Source organism: Vidua macroura, chromosome 4 (assembly GCF_024509145.1).
Source record: "Vidua macroura isolate BioBank_ID:100142 chromosome 4, ASM2450914v1, whole genome shotgun sequence".
Lineage (NCBI taxonomy): Eukaryota > Metazoa > Chordata > Aves > Passeriformes > Viduidae > Vidua > Vidua macroura.
In genome coordinates, this window is record NC_071574.1 from 32,749,969 (window position 1) to 32,768,994 (window position 19,026).

The 19,026-nt window shown below is 37.9% G+C and overlaps 1 protein-coding gene across 4 annotated transcripts; it reads left to right on the forward strand.

The window, feature by feature from the left end:
* Positions 1-4,666: 4,666 nt before the first annotated feature.
* TMEM144 (transmembrane protein 144) lies at positions 4,667-18,762 on the forward strand. 4 transcript variants are annotated; one of them, XM_053976619.1, is made up of 13 exons: positions 4,667-4,730; positions 5,829-5,941; positions 6,996-7,192; positions 8,318-8,440; positions 8,772-8,871; positions 9,465-9,545; positions 11,528-11,609; positions 12,325-12,398; positions 13,269-13,387; positions 14,668-14,787; positions 15,272-15,369; positions 17,331-17,384; positions 18,278-18,762. In XM_053976619.1, the coding sequence occupies exons 3-13, from the start codon at positions 7,054-7,056 to the stop codon at positions 18,359-18,361; spliced, it is 1,074 nt and encodes a 357-aa protein (XP_053832594.1). In that variant the 5' UTR covers positions 4,667-4,730; positions 5,829-5,941; positions 6,996-7,053; the 3' UTR covers positions 18,362-18,762. The 4 variants fall into 4 exon arrangements, with proteins under 4 accessions (XP_053832594.1, XP_053832595.1, XP_053832596.1 ...); XM_053976620.1 differs by having other exon boundaries at positions 6,996-7,186; XM_053976621.1 differs by lacking the exon at positions 17,331-17,384 and having other exon boundaries at positions 17,431-18,762.
* The last annotated feature ends 264 nt before the right edge of the window (positions 18,763-19,026 follow it).

Genomic DNA, 19,026 nt, shown 5'->3' on the forward strand with positions numbered 1-19,026 from the left:
GTAGGAATTTGTCAGGATAGATCTTTTACTTTCTCATTACAATATAAATCAAGCACCAAAACCATTAAATACAGGCTCAATTTTCAATCTCAGCTGGATGTATTCCAGCATTGGAAGAAATGCTTGTCAAACCCAGATCATTATCTTTTTCTTAGAAGACAAAGTCTTCACTAAACCTCATGTTATGGAAATGCTGTAAATGACCAAAATATGAACCAGTGACTCGTAGTTAAATATGCACATATTCACTAATATAAAAATATATAATAAGCAGTGCCAAATTTCCCTAATTGACTATGAATATAGTTCCCATAATTCATAAACATACATTAAAATTGAAAGATGGTTAATCCTTTTCACTCTTGTGAAGCCATAAAAAGAATCTAGCTATAGTTTTTAAAATAAAATGACAGTGGCTTATAGATCCTTTCCAAGAAACAAAGAATAAGTGCACATTGTATATAGACTGCTATAAAAATAAAATGTCTTACCTATTCAGCTTGACACATCCTTTGTTCTGGTAAACTCCTTAGGTTAATAAAAGAAACTCAGTAAAAGCTGGCATCTAGAACATATTTCACTTTTAAGTATGGTTCACATTTAGGTATTTCATTGCAAGCTAAGAACTGTTGAGAAGCTAACTTTACTGAGAGGTTGGTTGCATATGAACTGCTATAAACTTACATGAACCTCACGTTATTAAAAAAACCCCAAACCAAACAACCCCCCACACAAAACCACAGCAACTTCTATTTTAAATTCTGTAATGAAAAGTCCTGTGAAGTATGTGCCTTTCAAAAGAGCATTCCATCTATTTCTAACTCCTGAGAGCCCTCTAGTGAACTGCATGCAAAAGTACTAAAGAAATTCCCTTTACTGCATTTAGTTTTTTGGAGTTTTTGAGTTTGAAATACTTCTCACTCCCTGGATTTTATAACTTTTGAAAATCATATATTGTTGTGATGAGAAGTGAAAAAACAGCCACTTTTAAAATGTTATTAAACAGCTACTAAACAGCTCAGGAGTGTCTCCTGTTTGCACTTTCTGGAGCAAGGCATAGCATAGTCCCTGTACAGCTGGAAAAGTTGGGGCAGACAGAAGCCAAGGGCAAACCTCTGACATCTGACTCTTCTCCTAGTCTAAGTAAAAAATAATAAAATGTATATGTTCACTGTAATTCAAGGAATGAATTCTCTTTTCCTTAGCTACTACTAAAGGAGAATAGACAGTCAAGAAGTTCATTTATGTTTCCTATTGGTCCAATATGAATTTATAAAACTTTGTGAGTGTATTTTTTTCCACAAGACATCACTTATCCTTACTTTTTGTCTAAATATGTACTGTCAAGTTAAAATTTCAATATCCATGCCCATTAGCAGTAAAAGAGCCTTCCTGTTACCTATTTTTTCCATATCTGAGTTTTTGGAGGAATTGGGATTGTAATAAATTCTTCATCCACTTCAGTTCTTCTCTCTTTCTCATTTTAGTTCAAATTTGACTGATGGCACATATCCCAAACAAAGACTATTAATTCCAAAAGCTCCAGACAAGTTGCTTGAGTTGGAAATACATCACACTGCAACAGTTGTTTTCAAATACTCAGCTCCTGCATCTACACAGCACCTGTCTATTACAACCAAGCAGTACTAAAGCACTGTAGATTCCAGTTACTAACAGCTCTCCTCTCCTATAACAATTCTCTGAAATTCTCTGTAATCTATGTAATCTTTCTACTGCTACTCTTTAAATATTATCTGGAGGAAATTATGAAAGGATATGGAGAGTCATTCTTCACTTCTCATTTCATTTGTAGCCTTGAAATTGTAATGTGGTGTTCATACTGATGTACAGTGTTGACTGCTGGGGATTTTTGAGGCTCTCTAAATTTGATAATAGCAATTGTATTTCTTTTATTTCTCATGTTCACAAGAGAGAACTCAGGTACTGGTATGTTCTTTGGAATGGATGGTGGTAGAAAATCAACTACATAGAATACAGTATCTTGTTAGTTTAACAGATGCTTGCCTCCAATTTTGGATTCTTAAAAGGCAAAATATCAAGTGATTTTTTTTTTTTTTAATTTCAGTCCCTGTGGTGTACAGCTCCAGTGTCGTAGCAGATATCATAAAATAAAAAAAGGCTAAAATAACTATGGAGTTGTGTGGAAAAAAAAAAAAAATTCATCATCTTTCACAAGAAACAAAGAAAATGGGTTTTGTTCAGGTGGGTACTATTCTTCTTTCTGGAATCATTCTCACCCAAACCTACAGCAAAGCACTAAAGGGTACTACTAAGATGAAAGAGTACTTCCTCTGTGGTAATAAAATATTTAAGACAAACTATCAGAACAGCAGTTGTTGTGTGACCAAATTCTGGCCTACATTGTTTCACTTTGACACCTACAGCTAGCCTGTAGTATGTCAGATTTTGTATTTGTTCCTTGCTCTAAACTATAACCATTATATTGCCATCTGCATTAATTAAATTCAGCTTTTCATGTAATTTCTTCATATACCCATATTTCATGGTCAGTGTTGTATCTTCCTAAGATTAGGAATACAGGAATATAAAAACTAATATAGGAAAATAGCAATGAATGGAAGAGGGGAATTAAAGAAGTATTTTCTAGTCCTTCACAGACCCAGGTATATTTTTTAAATGTGAATGACTACCTGGATTAATTATTTGTAATTATTTTCTTCCTTTTTTTTCTTTTTTTGCTTTGTTTTGTTTTTTGTTTAACTTTGAAATTCACTGACGCCGACACCTGCATTTGAAGAGGTATTCTACTGGTGCTAGACAAGCTGCAGAATCTGAAGCAGCTGGTGGCCTGCACGGCTCCTAAAAGGAGGTCTCTGGCCAATTTGCAGAGACAGGTGGAGTGTGCCAATGTCCACCAGTCACAAGGTCCTGCATCTTAACTTCTCTTTATCCCTGGGCACCTGAAAGGATGTGGTTACAGACTAGGCTCCTTAATGTGCGTGCTCTTGCTTTCTATGTGCAGGTTCTTCAATGGAAAAGGTTAACATTTTTCCTATCACTTTTTTCTGAATAAAATAATACAACTCATACACTTGCACTGCCTTTAGAATTCTTTTTTTCTGCAGGTTACCTTTGTGATTATGATATGGATCATTATTTCTCTTAGATGCACTCCAGCCATACTGTTTCCATAGAGATCTTCTGTTGTTCATCTCTAAATGACACCTGCACAGACATTTATGTTAATATGATTGATAAATGGTGCATTCCTAGCTTTACTGAATCCATACGACTGACAACTTATTCTCCAGAGAAACAAAGTAAGCCCTTATTATGGATAATGCAGATTTGATTTGCAAAATATGAAGCATTACTTTAGAAGTCTCATGCTGTGTTTGTAAGGAGATCAGTTTGGGCTGCCATCTGGAAACTGTATTTCAAGAGTACAGAGAGAAATGTTTGCTTCGTGACTAAACATGCTGACTAATAGTCTGTGCTTTAACTGGTCTGGATCAAATCCTTACAGGGAAATCTACAAAGACCTCTTCTTGACATCATGTAAAAGATTTTTTTCCTACTTGATTTTGGTTGCCAAACAACACAGGGGCTTCCAGACCAACAGCTGGTAATTTTTGTACTTAAGAAAAATAAAAACCTGGATGCCCTGACCAGGCTCGGTGGTTTCCTTGCCTTGCTGCACACCACAGGGCCAGCAGCTGCTGCACAGCCTCCATACGTCCCTGCCTCCCCCAGATGCCTGCTCCCCTCTGTGGGTGCCTGCAGCCCCCAGCCCTGTGACAGCCTCCAGCAGCCAGGGAGACCTCAGGGAGAAGAGCTGCAAGGAGGCCATGCTGTCCCCTCAGCAAGCAGTCCCATCTTGGAACCATGTCTGTGTTCCTGGGCAAGTGCTGCCAAAACTTGGGTGCCTTTTCTGGAACACAAGTCCTGTGAGGAACAGCTGAAGGAGCTGGGGGTGTTTAGCCTGGAGAAGAGGAGGCTCAGGGGAGACCTTACTGCTCTCTACAACCACGTGAACAGATGCTGTAGCCAGGCAGGGGTTGGCCTCTTCTCCCAGGCAACCAGCAACAGGATGAGTGGACATAGCCTCAAGCTCAGCTTGGGGACGTCTAGGCTGGACATTAGGAAGAATTTCTTCACAGAAAACATTGCAATACAGTGCCTAGGGAGGTGGTGGAGTCACCATCCCTGGACGTGTGGAAGACTGGACGTGACACACAGCACGTGACTAAACGCTGGAATGGACACAGGGAGGTGGTGGAGTCTGTTCCTGGAGGTGCTTAAGACAGGATGTGGCACTTAGTGCACTCCATGGTCTAGCTGGCATGGTGGTCTTGGGTCACAGGTTGGACTCCATGGTCTCCAGAGGTCTTTCCCAGCAAAACTGACTCTGTGATTGTTCAGTTACGGTCACAGCACCACCGCCCTGTGGAGTCCACAGCTTCACTTCCACTGGGGAAGGAGTTGCCTCATCCGCGCGCTTACGGCCGGGAGGACCAAAGGCGCTTTTATCACGACATGAGTGTATTAATTTAAGTTTTCTATTAGTGATTCTTCCCCGCCAGAGGAAGCCGCCACGGCGGCGAGACAAGGCAGTCGAAAACCACCCCCCCACCCCTCGTCTCCGCCCCGCTCCCCGACGAGGAAGCAGAGGCCAGTGGGAAGAGGCGGATGGAAGGAGGCGGCTGGAGGCGGGCCGGGGCGGGCCGAGGCGCGGGCGGGCGGCCGCGGTGAGCGGCGGTGGGGCTGTGCGGGTCCCGGCGGGAGTGGGCGCGGAGGGGCGCGGGCGGCGGAGCCGAAGTGGCACGGAGGGAGAGGACAGGGGGTCTGTCGGTATGGGACCGTCCCGGCCGCCTTCCGCCCCGGAGCGGAGCGCCCTAAAACTCGCCGCGGCGCTGAGCCGGGCACAGGGCGCTGGGGGAAGGAAGGCGTCCGGCTGGAGCGGGGTCTCGGGTATCCCCTCGGGGTGCGGTGCCGAGCAGCCGGGCTGCCCTGCCGCGGCAGCCGGGGCCCAGGGCTGGGCCGAGTCCCGCCCGCAGCCCGGGCCTGCCCCGCCGCAACCCCGGCGCGGTGGCGTCAGTGAAGGGACGGCGGCCCGGGTGGAGCTCTCAGCTGAGCGTTTTCCTTGTTCCGTGATAGCACTTAGTGAAAACAGTGCCCGAAGAACGTCTTTTGAAAGAGTTCACCACAGGGAAGCAAAGATATATTGCTAGAGTAAGGGTTATGGTGTCACTTGGGCACCTTGATTGGACCCACGTCGGAACCCAAAGGAGTGTCCGAAGTTAAGAGTGAAAGTATCCACCCTTAGTGGTCAATGCATAATAAGAGAAATGTGCAAATAAACAGTCAGTATGGCACGAAACATTTAAAAGTACCCACTTAATTAGCAGTTTCTTTGAAATCTTAGCAACAATTTGGTTCGCCATTGAGGTGAAAGCTCTCAAAGACAGGGCCTCTTGATTTTGTCCCTCTCTGCAGAGATCACAGCGATGTGTTGCTGTTGCAGTAAGTGTGCATCATGGTTTGTTGTGGGTGTCATATTTCTGAGGGACTTGTGGAAATGCCGAGCACAACACTCCAGTGGGGTGAACCAGCGTACCTAGTTGGAAAAGAGCAATGTGTACCAACAAAATTCCAACATCCAACAGCAAAACTGTATTTTTTCTGCTGCTGAGAATCCTGAAGTACCTTTCAGTAAGGGCAACTTAGTGGAAAAAAAGCCTTCAATAACAGAATCAATTGCAGTTGCCTTTGCTTGAGTTTCAGATACAACCACTATGCTTTAAGAGAATAGCATTTTCAGCATTTGGCATTTGTTCTGGTTTTAGCATTTGTTTCCTCTGAAGTCTTTGGAGCCACATATGCAAGTCCATCTGGCAATAACATAGGATTGAAGAGAAGAGGCTTTTAGTGAACTCTCAGAAGCTCTCTGATGTGGAAAGTGTGTAGAAAAAATATAGTCAGCTTAATGTTTTGTAACAATTTATTATTTGCTCTTGACATTTGATCATACAATATTAGAATTACTTCGCTTGGAAGGGATCTCTGTAGGTCATCTGTTCAATCCCCTGCTTAAAGCAGTGCTGTCATCAAAGTTAGAACATGTTGCTTCAGGCCTTGTCTGATTAAGCTTTCTCTTGAAGGATTTGAAATTGAGTTGAAAGTTGGGTGTTAAATTTAGTCAAATTTGGAACAAAGTGTCCCAAGTTTTGGAAAGTTATGTACACAAAGTTCACATTGTTACAGTTGTCCTCAGAGATACCTTTTCTGTCAAAGTCTTACTCCATATCAAAAATGTATGTGTGGCTTATCTGTTGAGTGTAACCTCAAGATGACTCACTTTTAAAAAAATTCAGAGATATTCTGGGATTAAAATGATCTTTGTGTTTCTTACTATACTTATGTGGAATGAACAAAGAAATTTTAGAGGCAGCTTCTCCCTTTGTTCCCCATAGAAAAATGAACCTTTTTTCATATTTAGTATCAGAGCAATCCCTGTGGTTACCTTATGATTCCATGCTGATCTCATTGAGCCACCTATAGAATCTCTGCACCTGTTCCTGACTTCTTGACAATTGGTCTGCTGTAACTGCTGCCAATGAAGATTTGACATTTTTTGACAAACCCCTGTGTGAGTTCCCCCCCCTGCCCTTTGGCTACAGGAATAAGGAATATACTAATAGCATCTCACTACAGCGTCAGTGCTTCCAATAGCCCTCACAGATTCGAGTCCTCATAACCTCTGAGTGCACCTCTACATTCATTTCTTCTGTCTTCAGATAGAAATACAATATTGGGTTTTTTTTGTTTATCTTTTCTTAAGTCACTTTATTCATGTTTTATGGCAGGTTTTCATGGGGTTCTACATGAACCTCTTCGTAGTTCATTTCAGCTTTGAGAGATGGGGATAAGTAGGGTCCTTTAAATTTTGGATTTCTAAACCAGGTTGGTATTAATTAATAGTCCACGTACTTAATTCCATTCTTTGATTCCAGATTCTGTCTGGACCTGCAGCAAAACAACTCCACAAAAGGAAACACCTTCAGAACAAAGATGAATATTGGGAAAGCTTACAGTGCTGCTAACATCAGCAATGGAACAGATCTAGCTATTGGCTTTACCTCTTCCACAGTAGCTGTCCTTCTGTTTGGGACAAACTTTGTGCCTGTCAAGAAATTTCATACTGGTGATGGTAAACTTAATTATATTCTTTTCTTTGGTTTGCTATTCTTGCTAAAAGGAATAATATTTTACCAGCAAATTACTAGAGGCCATCATCACAGCCTTAATCCAGAGAGTATGTTTAATTTTGTCTGCTGTTCTTAGGGTATAAAGCAATAATATTGCTTCAGGATGTGGCATATCTTTAGAAGAGCCTTTTTATAAGTTGTGCAGTTTGACAGTGATGATGTACATTTAATGAGAATTTCACAATGGAAAGTGAAATGTTCTTTGTTCTACCCTTGTGGGGATTCTGATACATAAAGTGTTATTTATAAATAAGGTAAAAGTTGTTGGACTTTGGAGCATTGCCTTTCACTTGTGCACCTAATATAAAAAAAAAAACCTGAAATTTTAGTAATTTTATTTGCTGACTTGGTAAGAGGAAACGATCATTCCTATTTCCTACTTGGAATATTCTCATTTTACTAGGTTTATGTTGAATTTTCATGTTTATATGAAACATAACCAATTACTAGATCTGTAGATGAGTAAATTTGCCATTATGTTATTGCAATATGGTACCTGCATTGCAGGCTGGATATAGCCTCTGCTCTTTGTGCCAAGTAGGACCCTAACAAGACAAGCTTGGACATAAAGTTAACTGGTCTGCCTAATTGACCCTTCAAGAATCTACAGAGGTGGAAGAGATCTGTCACTGACCATCCTCAGTGGCCAGGATTATTGGAAAAGCTTGAGCTTTGAAAAAGTCTCATCCTGTGCAGTCTTCTGTTTTAGCAGCTATTCGAGTGGTGGGAGAAGTTTACAGCAAATGAATATCATCTTTTTCAGAAGTCTATCAAAATTTTCATGTGGTTAAGAATCAGGGCTTGTGTAAACTTTGGCCAGCAAAGTGTCTTCTACAACTCTGTAGGAAGAATGTGTGATAAGGAAAAGGTTAACCAAATTATAACCCACCCTAAAAGTACATCCCTTGAATAAATTGTAACAAGGTTCCCTGACATTCACAAAGGCAGTGGCCATCTTTTTGATTTTTTTCTCTACTACTGTGTCAAAGATAAACATAATCTGTTAAGAAATTTACACATGCAGTATTCTACAAATTCCCTATTGTGTGCATTTGATTTTTCCACAGGCATGTTCTTTCAGTGGATTCTCTGTGCTTCCATATGGATAGTTTCTTTGGTGGTCAATTTGATTCAGAACTGCCCCCGGTTTTGGCCTCTGGCTATGGTTGGAGGTTTTGTGTGGGCTACAGGTAAGGATAAAGAGATTCCAATTCTTGAAACTTTTCCATATATAAGATAGTAGTTATTTAATAGTTATTCAGTTTTTTAAAGCCTCTCTGTTAATGGAACTGTACCTTTATAGGCTTATTTTATAAGTGGCAAATTCACACCAAAAATAACATTTAAAACTACATGGAGGAAAAGTCTATGTTCAGTGTATTTATTTTTTAATAACAATGTTTCTTACTACCTTGTAGCTTCCTGAATTTCTTTGCCTTCCAACCAGGCACAGAACTTAAACATATACAAGATTACATTCTATTTTTTTAACTGATTTCAGTTTTGGTTTTTGTATTTCAGGCAATATTACTGTTGTTCCTATTGTTAAAACTATTGGCTTAGCTCTTGGTCTTTTGATATGGGCTTCTTTTAATTTGCTGACAGGCTGGGCAAGTTCAAGGTAAGTATGTTTTAAGTCTTAACTCTTTAATTAATTGATGACATAATTAATGTTGCCAAGTCTTCATTAATAAGTGAAAACTCACCTGTAGAATCATGGAGACATTCAGATTGGAAAAGACCTTTAAGATCATCAACTCCAGCCATTAATGTAACACTGCCAAGTCTACCACTATTCTATGTATTAAAACTTTTTTTTTTCATAGTGGAAAGCTCTCCAGTTAACTGTTTTAGCTTTTTGTATCTCCTCTGTTTTAATAATAAGAAGAACGCCCCATGATGTTGTTGAGTCGATAAATAATGTATTTCTTAATGTAAAACTAGTACATATTTGTATTTTTTTCTTCTACAATCTGGTCTGATAAAATAACTTCAGTTTTTAAATAGACATATTAAAAAAATACATGTTAAATTAAAGGTTGTTTTTGTAAAGTAGACATAGCTTTTTGCAAGCCAACTGAAGCACAGATGTAATACTGAAAATATATACTTAAGCAGAATTATTTACATGAGTCAAGACTTCAAAGGCTAGGTTATAATATAACTATTTGTATAAAGTCAGTGCATCTAAGTGAAACTGGTTAAATGTTCCAGGTTTGGTTGGTTTGGAATTGACCCAGAAGAGGTATCAAGACCAATCTTAAATTATATTGGAGCTGGACTTTCACTTATAAGGTAGAAGTTGATTCTTATAATGAATATCTGTTATGTAAAATATATGTTTAATAACCAACCACCAAGATGATTTAACAAGAGAACAAATATATTGAAGAATTTTTGGCAAATCAATTTACTTCCAAATTCATGAGCTGTCCCTAACTAGTTGGTCAGTGTTCATTGAGAAACAGACATGTTATCTAGTACAGGGGTGAAATGGTTATCCATAAACAGGAAAATATATTTTTATGCTGCTAGGCATGTTCAAGGCAAAGCAGAGATGCATGGATTGCCTCCCTAGCTAGGTTATTCTAATGGCTCACTTTCCCCAAATTCTGTCAGAAGACAGACTGACTAAAAGAATCTTGTTGAGAAAACCTCAGATTTCTCATCTCACTTCACTCAGTCAGGGATACAAATCTTAATCTTGTAACAATAGAATATGCCACAGAACCTTTTCCCTGGTACTTTGGGGTCCATGAAAGGCCAAAGGCTTTGCATGTTTTCCTCTCTGTAATAGCTCTGTGTCATGTAAGTCTTTAGCCACATTTCCAAATCCCACGTAGTTTCTTCCTTCAGGATCTCTGGATGGACTTTATTCTTTCTTTTTCTGTGTTTGTTCTTTGTATGATGCATACATTTTGGTCCAAACACAGAGGAAAGAGGATCTTTGTTATATAGCAGTGTTCTTGCTTTCCAACTGGGTGGCTGGGAAGATGGCCCTAAATCCTAAGGCCTTACTCTAAGCATGCTGACAGAAGATGAAGATAATGCCATTCAGAAAAGGAGGGTATTAAGGACACGGAGATAAGCCAGTTCTGACTGGTAGGATAGAGCTTTTGCCTTAGATTCATGATTTTGGCTTCCACTTTTCTTCTTTTCTAAGAGTCTGCAGTTTTGTATCCATTCCTGTTACACGCACTTGATTTTGGGAGGTACTGAGAAAATAGCAGCAAGTACTGCTATTCATGCCTGATGAATTCATGCAGCTCACCACCTGCATCCTGTTTCTGAGATATCATGGAGGAGTGACCAACAGGGAGAGAGATTGTGAGCAAACATGTTTCCCTGGTAAACTGCACAAAGCCTGTGCATGTTGCTCTGTGGAGCTCAAAAGCAGGCTTTTCACTTTAGCTTCCTATGTGAAATCTGTATGTTTCCTCTGGAGGAAACTGACATCCTTGTATAACTGTGTTTATTCCTTCAGTAAGAAATGAATCCTTCTTCAAATGGAAATATTCTGTTTACAGCTAGGAGAAGAAATTCCTAGATCATTAAAATATATTTCATAAAAGTAAAAAACAGATCCTTCCAGTTCTGATTGCATGTATTTACCTGGTCTCATGGAGGTGGGGTTAAGAGTAGTAATATTACCCTTTCTTCCCCATTTAATGCACTGAGCAGCACTGAGCAATATCCCTTTTCCTTCTCTATGCTCACAAGGCCTGTAGCAGCAGTATCCCATTCCTCACATATGATGGAAGACTAAAAATGGTATTTTTCCATGACTATAGAGGCAATTCTATGCAGGTTTAAGCTGTTCCATATAGAATTTTCAAGCATGTGTTCCATTTGTGTGTGGTTTGGTACAAAAAGGCACTGTTAGCTAAAGAATCTGTTGTTAATGTGGTTGTAACTATACACTGTTAAAAGAAGATGTTTCAATCACATTGCATAAGAAGAAATATCTATAAAGTGATACAAAAACTGATTTGTTTACTTACTTTCACTTAGATTATCTTTTAACTAAGTTAAATTAATAACTTAAAATTACTACATTTATCTTTTGTATATATATATTATATCTTTTGTATATATATATATAATCATAGTAAGTTATGACTTTAAAGCAGTTGCATTTTTTAAATATACTGCAGTGACTCTAGGGTAATAATGAAAACAAAGGAATATGCTTCCAAATAAAACTTTTGTCTCTGGACAGTAAATGTTATGTCCTTATAACTGACATGGTATTTATTGGTGTATTTTTCTCTTCTGAGTGCTGTCATATTTCTTTTTATAAAAACTGAAGTCCAGAGTTCTTCAACTTCATTAGAAAGCACACCTTTACTGAGAGAAAGTGTAAGTATTCTACAGTTGTTAATTTTACAGCAGTGAAAATACATATCCATTTTAAAACAAAAAATATGTTTGGTAGCCAGGTTTGCTAGGATTTATGGTAGACTACATAAAACAACATAAATATGTACTGATTGTATCTTAATCTGTGGATCTTGGATATCATTTTGGATATTAGCAACAGAAAAGGTATTCCCAAGTGTTCTTTCTTGTTTGTCAGCTTTAGATGGCTTAGAAAGTCCTTCTTCATTATAATGGAGATTATGTAGAAGAGTGTATTACTTTCTTATATGAAAAGAGGTAGCAATTTCAATTAAACATCAGTTGTAAAGCTGTGAGGGTGCTTAGGTGAAAGGCCAGGTTTTTGCCCTGTTGCAGAGCCAGGAGACTGTCAGGAGTTGCTGACTGTCATCATCAGCTGTGGCACAGACTGGAGGCCAGTGAGGGGTACCAGATTGGCTGTTGCTCCTTAGGGAGCCCAAAGTATGCAAGGAGGGCTGGAGAACCACAGGCTTCTCCTACCATTGTGCCTTACTGCTGGAGGTCGGTGCTCAGTGGCTACCTGAACAGAGAGCCCTGAGAGTTTTCTAGCTGTGCTCAATGCTCACTAGAGGTTCCAGTCTACCAGACTGAATCACAGACGATGTATTAAAAAATTGCACATTTTAAGAAATAAAACTAAACTAAATTTGCATGAAAAGTCTTGCTTTTTTTGCAGTCTATTAATGTTTCTGAAGATACCACTGAGGACTCGTGGGTGAACAAACTTTCTCCAGCAAAAAGGAGACTCATGTAAGTTGCTAACAGTTCTTTTGCTGAGGCACAGAAAGTAGCCAGAGAAAGTAGTTAAACATGGTGTAAGAGCAGAATTTGTATCCTATGGTTTCCTAGCAAAGTCATACAATGGATAACAGGTTTTTACATACAAGTGTAGTGTGCAAATCTATATATGAATAGTTGCACAGCTATTTAGATTATTCCATTGGCACTGTTGAGTGTGTCTAACCTTACCAATCAAGTATTAGTACTACTGTGAAAAATATCATTTGGCAAAGGAAATAACAGCTCCGTAATTACAGAGCTGGGTTTTAGCACCTACTTGATTAGCACTCTAGCATAGAAGAAGCCTGTGCTAATGACATGCTTCCAGGTGTGGTTTCCAAGTGAATACAACTGGAGAAGGCATGGCAGCATGGTAAGGAGACAGTAAAAGTGCTCCAAAGTGGAAGCAAGCTAAAAAGAAACCAGTGTGGGGAGTGGAGACTGCCAAGAAGGGGACTGAACAGTCAACGAACCTGGGAAGTTATAAAGACTATATAGATGGCAACAACAAAGGTGAGGGTGGGAGCATTTTAAATTGAATTTTTGTTTGTTGTCCCCTAGCTCTGCTTTTAGGCAATCCTAGTTATTTAATTTCCCATGCCATTAATGTAGATTGCTGGCTTTTGCATCAGGAATTGTCTGTGTTGCTTGACTACAAAGTAGAGGGAAACTATGTGAACCATTTCTCTACTAGAAAATAAAAATGTGCTAAAATGTATTATGTTTATGGCTAGGAATTTTTATATGATGCACAATTTTTACCTGCAGTACTGCTTACATGTGTTGTCTACTTCCTTAACTCATGCAAGGTCATTTTCTCCTATTTTTGTTCTTTTAAAGAGGCTGTAGCCTGGCTGTAGTGGCTGGAATACTCTACGGTTCCAGTTTTATACCAGTACTTTACATCAAGGACCATGGAAGAAGAAATGAAACTGTATACACAGGAGCAAGTCAGTTTGGTAAAGTCTAATAGCTCACTTCTATTTAATTTCATCATTGTGTTCTCCTGCCTTTTTGAAGGCATAGGGTGAAATTCTTGATATGCCTGAAAATATACTGTGACAATTCTGCACTACTTTAGATGTTGTCATAATCATAGCCCTAGCACTCTCTTTTTCTCAGAGGTGAATTACACCATAAAAAACACAGAGAAACAGCCCAAAGACGACCATACTTAACTCAGAGGTATGTTTCTGAAGGCATTAAATACTAGCATTCTCAAAATACAGTGTTTGTATGAGTGGAGAATGAGTTAAACTAGGACACGAGCTTGCCAATTGCCAACAGCAATAAAGGAAGAGAAGGTTGATCATAACTGATGAGGAGAGCAGATACGCAAAAACATAATTAAAACCATGGGTTTTTTTTAATTGAAACCGTTTAACATAAGCCTAATTGCCATTTTCAAACAGCATTCCTCCAGAAACATTTTCCTTAAGGTTCAGGTTCTACTCTATCAGGTAATGCATGAAGCACCTTAAGAGCAAAGCACTGCTGAGAACACATAATGTTGCCATTGTCATGTACAATTTCTCTTGAATACTGCAACGTATGTATTCCCCAGCCAGGCAAAACAAATATTGTCATTACCATAGCTGCCATTCCTGTTGAGAATTTATAGCTCCAAGGAGACAAGGATCACCTTGCTACATGCTTGTGCTTTACCATGTTGGGAAATACTCTCTTAGTACATACAAAATCCATAAAGGATTTGTTATTGTTCATAATTCTAGTGATCAAAATTGTGATACATCCTTCAAGATTAAAAAAGGACAAAACTGAGCTGTATTTAGCTTACACAGTCTGTGCAGTTGTCTTGCCCTTAAATGTACAGAACCAAACAAGGATACAGAAATACAGGAACATAATTACAACTTCTCTTGACCATCTACCATTATATAAAATCCCCACCCCAGTTTTGTAGCCTCACCTGAGGATTTTCTCAAGGTTTTATTAAGTTAATTCAGGAATATATAATAGAGTTCTGAAAATAACAGCTCATAGAAATGTTTAGAAGCCTGTAATAAGTCAACACAGCATTTAGTTCATGTTTAATAGGTGTCATTGATTGTATGCATCCACAGACTGGCAGCTGTGTTCATCACAATGAGATTTGAATTTGAATTATTAGGAGTAGCACCTTTATGCATTTTTGTCTATATGAATGTTATCAGTGAATATAATTTTGTTACAATTAATAACTGGTGTTTTTACTAACATTTTGTAATTTCTCTTTCAGATTTAGATTACGTTTTTGCACACTTCAGTGGAATATTTCTTACTAGTACCATCTACTTTTTGATCTATTGTGCAGTCAGGAAGAATAAACCTTATGTTTATCCCCAAGCCATATTGCCAGGTATGACTGTTTTTTAAATCAGCATTTCATTTCAGCTATTCTTTAGACCATTTTGCCATTTTGCAGTGATTAGTTCAAGTTGTGTGTTGGAATTGTGGTTCACCTTTCCAGTATCTTCATTTGACTTCTTGTCTCTTTTGAAATCAACTATTAAGTTAATTAATTAAGGTTAGGAGACAGTGATAACTTCTGTTCTAATCTGAAACAAGAACAAGGTGACATTGCAAATTTTCAAAAACTGATTGCCAGAGTGGAGAGCACATTGCCCAGAAAATAACACTTAAATTAATTTGCTACTTCAGTTGGAGTAGCTGATTTTTATCCTTCGAGCTTTGGTTTAGTTTGCCAGAGCCTGCTTGTTGAAGTAGTTAACATACTAAAATACTTATATACAATTGCTGTATTATGCTATAAGTATAAAACTTCCACAAAGTGCTGCCTGTACCTTGCTATGCATGTTTTTGATTGGGATTTATTTTTCTAGGGTGTGTTTCTGGTGTGCTTTGGGCAATAGCCAATTGCTGCTGGTTCCTAGCCAATCACTATCTCAGTGCTGTCGTCAGCTTTCCAATAATTACTGCAGTAAGTATATAAAAAATAAAATCTCTAACTAGAATTAAAAGTGAATGGGTTTTTACCCTTCTGTCTTTGGAACTGAGTTGAAATTATGATGGGTCTAGAGCATTGTTAGTCAAAAGTATACAGTGCCTCCTCTGCTTGTCTGCACTAGGCTTTGGATTTTTAGGAACATGAATGACTGTGGCAAGCACCCTCTTGGTCAATGTCAAGCATTAGAAAAACCAGACAAATTGAGAGTGTGAGTCTTCAGGTTATGTAAAAGCCAAAGCATTGTAAGCAGAATTATATCAATATTAACTATTTAATTGAAGTGATTAGAAGAAGGATTTTTTATGCTCTCATCCCAGGAAGTACATTTTGGTCTGGATATTTTTGAATTTGTGAATTTTATCCCGTAGTAGTTGTTTTGCTTGCTTAATTCAGGCATTTTTTTCTTTTTATAGTTCTTGAACAAACAGAACAGATTATGTACTACTGAAAATAATGTTCTTATGCAAATGTGTGGAAAATAGGTTGGCCTGTTCTGTCTCTGTTTTATTCCTGTTTATGATGTACCTTTAAAACATAAATTCCATTTACTAGGTAAAGTAAACTTTGCATTTACTCTCTTGACGCTGCACTAGTTAGTAACACAAAGGTGCCAAATGAGAGTAAATAAATATTAAGACCAAAGTTTTGCTTAACAGCTGTATTTTGGAAGCAAATTAATGAAACAACTTTAATAGGGATTAAGCTTTGCCTCAAGATGCAGTAAGTCAAAATATACTCTGCAGTATGCAATGAAAAGAAAACTTGGGATCATTCTAATTAGAAATTGAAGGATTAATGGAAAGCAGCTTTAGTAATTTAGTTATCAGTATGCCTAAAGGGCAAGGATGTAAAATCACAAAATGTTAAATACAAGGAAGCACTGATGAGAAACTTCCTTATAGTTTCAAAACTTCCACAGCTTCAGAACTGCTGCTTAATTCCGCTCTGGAGAACATTTTTAGAGATGTGTTCATTACATCCCTTTATCACTTCGTTCCATTTTTTTAAAGTACATTCCTCTCACAGCGCACATTATCTATAAAGTGAAATAACCCCTCAAGTAATAATTGGAAAAGTCACTAGGAAACAGCACCCACACATATATGCAGCATGAGACACTGTGCTGTTTATATCTGTGTCCCATCAGCTGTATTGAGGATGAAGAGAGGAAGGTCACTGGCCAAACATCTGTCAAGTGTTTCTCAGAACAGCTCTAATGCACAGCATTAACAGAGCCAGTTTTTGCTTCATGGTCAGATATTTTCTCATCAGAGATGAAAATTCAGATAATTTCTCCCTCAGGGGAAGAACTCTATTACCAAGAGTGCCTGGAAGTTGCTGTTGTGTTTCACTGTTTGCTGTTCGCCAGGAAACCTCTACAACAACATCACTGAAAATCAGGAGTTTCCCTGACCTGGCTTTGTGCTTTGTCCAGATGCCAGCTATACAGGAAATACATCTGTGTTTCAGTCTCTTGATATCATACTGAGCAATAAAATGAAACTTTGTCCAGTAGTTAGTCATGCTAATAAAGGAAACATTGTGGACTCTAATTTGGACTAAAGTGAGGCATGTTATTTGGAGTCTACTGAAAGAACATGTAACAGCTGGAGCAGACTCCGCAGTGTAATTTAGAAAGATGTTGTGCCTACTGAAATAAAAACAAAAAAAAAAAAAAAAAAACAACAAAAAAAAAACCAACAAAAAAAACCCAACAGTTTCTTGACTCTTTAGGCCTTCCTGAAGATTTTATTGTATCGTACTTAGTAAATATTTCAGTGATGTTTATGCTTTTGTCATGAGTGCTTTATTTACACAGAATGGAAAGACTTAAATGTGTTATCCAGACAAAATTAAACCACCCTGAGAGCAGTAATGAGATGGAGTAAATTTTAATGAAATGGTGTAATGTACAAATTAATCTTATTCTTTAGGGTCCTGGCCTTGTTGCTGCAATGTGGGGAGTCCTTGTATTTAAGGAAATCAAGGTAATGTAATTGGGTCTCTCACCCAATATCTCTTGCTTGCCTCTAGCTTTAGAAACAGCATTACTTGGTATACAGCTTTATCTCAGATTCCTCCTCCTTGCAAGTATTACATTATGAAACTGAAAGTGATATCATGCTATATTAAGTTTTCCAAGAAACCTGAAGAACTGTGAACAATTTTCACAGGAATGAAGATTTTAGTTACATAGCTGAATGAGGAGCAGTGGATGTAAATGAAGACAGTAGCACAGCCAAGGAGGCAGGATGCCAGGCACTGCCTGAAGACAGTTTTCATTTCAGCCAGTTTTTTCAGTGGAGCAAGGGAATGAGCAGTTGTCCCAATAATGCATAAGCAAATATATTATATTTTTAGGGTCAGGGTCAACAACGGATGTAAAAAATGCAACAGGTATTGTAATTACAATTATTATTACATTGTAATATTATTATTACATTGTAATTATTATTATTGTAATGACCTTTGTAATTACAGTGCAATGTAAGGGTACTAAATTGATACAGCAGTGGTTGTCTACAACAAGCTAATTTCCTGGATTTTAACATATAGGGCAGAAACTGGTTTTCTAGTGGAATCTGTAGCACTGAATGCTAGGAGTGTAATACCAGGTTCTTTTTGCCAATCTATCCAGGATCCATAGGTACCTGACTTGGATCTAGAACTAGAAGTTCTGTGTCCCCCCCTGCAGATTAGTGTTGGACCACAGTAGAAGATCATAATGTTCATTACCCAAATCCGTAACTTTCTAAGCCTTTCATTCTTTTCATATAATCTCTGCCTAAATTAAACTTAGTACTTTGTTCTATTCTTTTTTCAAGTGGTATCAATAATGACAATATGGTATTTTCCTTTTTCTCTTCTTTTGCCTGTACAGGGACTGAAAAACTATGTGTTACTGTCAGTATCATTTTGCATCATTTTGGCTGGATCACTTTCCACAGCTTTTTCTAAAGTTTGAAAAGACCTTCTGGACCAGTAGATGGTGCTAGCATTTAACACAAATAAAAAGATTGTGTTGGTAGATCACAATACATAATAATTTTCAAAATGTATGTCCAACATTTACCCTAACTTACTTCAGCCAAGTGGAAAATGAAAACATTTGGCATGAAAGAAAATCTGGAAATACTTGTTCCTGTTTTTCTTGGAATAGTAAGAAAATCAAAGGACTTTATTAATCAAAGCTAAATGATTTTATTGTTACTAAATATTTGGTTTTTTTCATTCAGGTGCTAAACTTCATGTCATCATAAATTGCAGTTTATTGCTGTGATGGTGGACAATGATTTTAATTTTAGTCAATAATACTGTATGTGTTTGCAAGCTGATTTGTTTTATTAAAACATTTTGTCTTACTGACTTAAATATAAGATAAATCTTGAAATATTCCTTATGAAACTGTTACACATGAAGATAATAAAGATTTTCTTTTATTTAGAAGCATTATTCTTTAAATTCATTAGTTTACATGAAAATGTTATCTTCCAGTCACTTCAGATTTGTGAAGGAAATTGAGTAAAAAGGGTGCTGCAAAATAAAATACTTTTGTTTCACAATGTTTTCCATAACCAACACTAACAGGTACAACTGTGTATTTTCTTACTTGTGGCAGCTAACCTTTAT

What these genes read in the sequence shown, in the direction of transcription:
- TMEM144 (XM_053976619.1), top strand. Translation starts at nt 7,054, where the DNA reads ATGAATATTGGGAAAGCTTACAGTGCTGCTAACATCAGCAATGGAACA. An exon ending in GCTGGACTTTCACTTATAAG is followed by an intron (nt 9,546 to 11,527) that starts GTAGAAGTTGAT and finishes TTCTCTTCTGAG; the next exon opens with TGCTGTCATATTTCTTTTTA. An exon ending in CACAGGAGCAAGTCAGTTTG is followed by an intron (nt 13,388 to 14,667) that starts GTAAAGTCTAAT and finishes TTTCTCTTTCAG; the next exon opens with ATTTAGATTACGTTTTTGCA.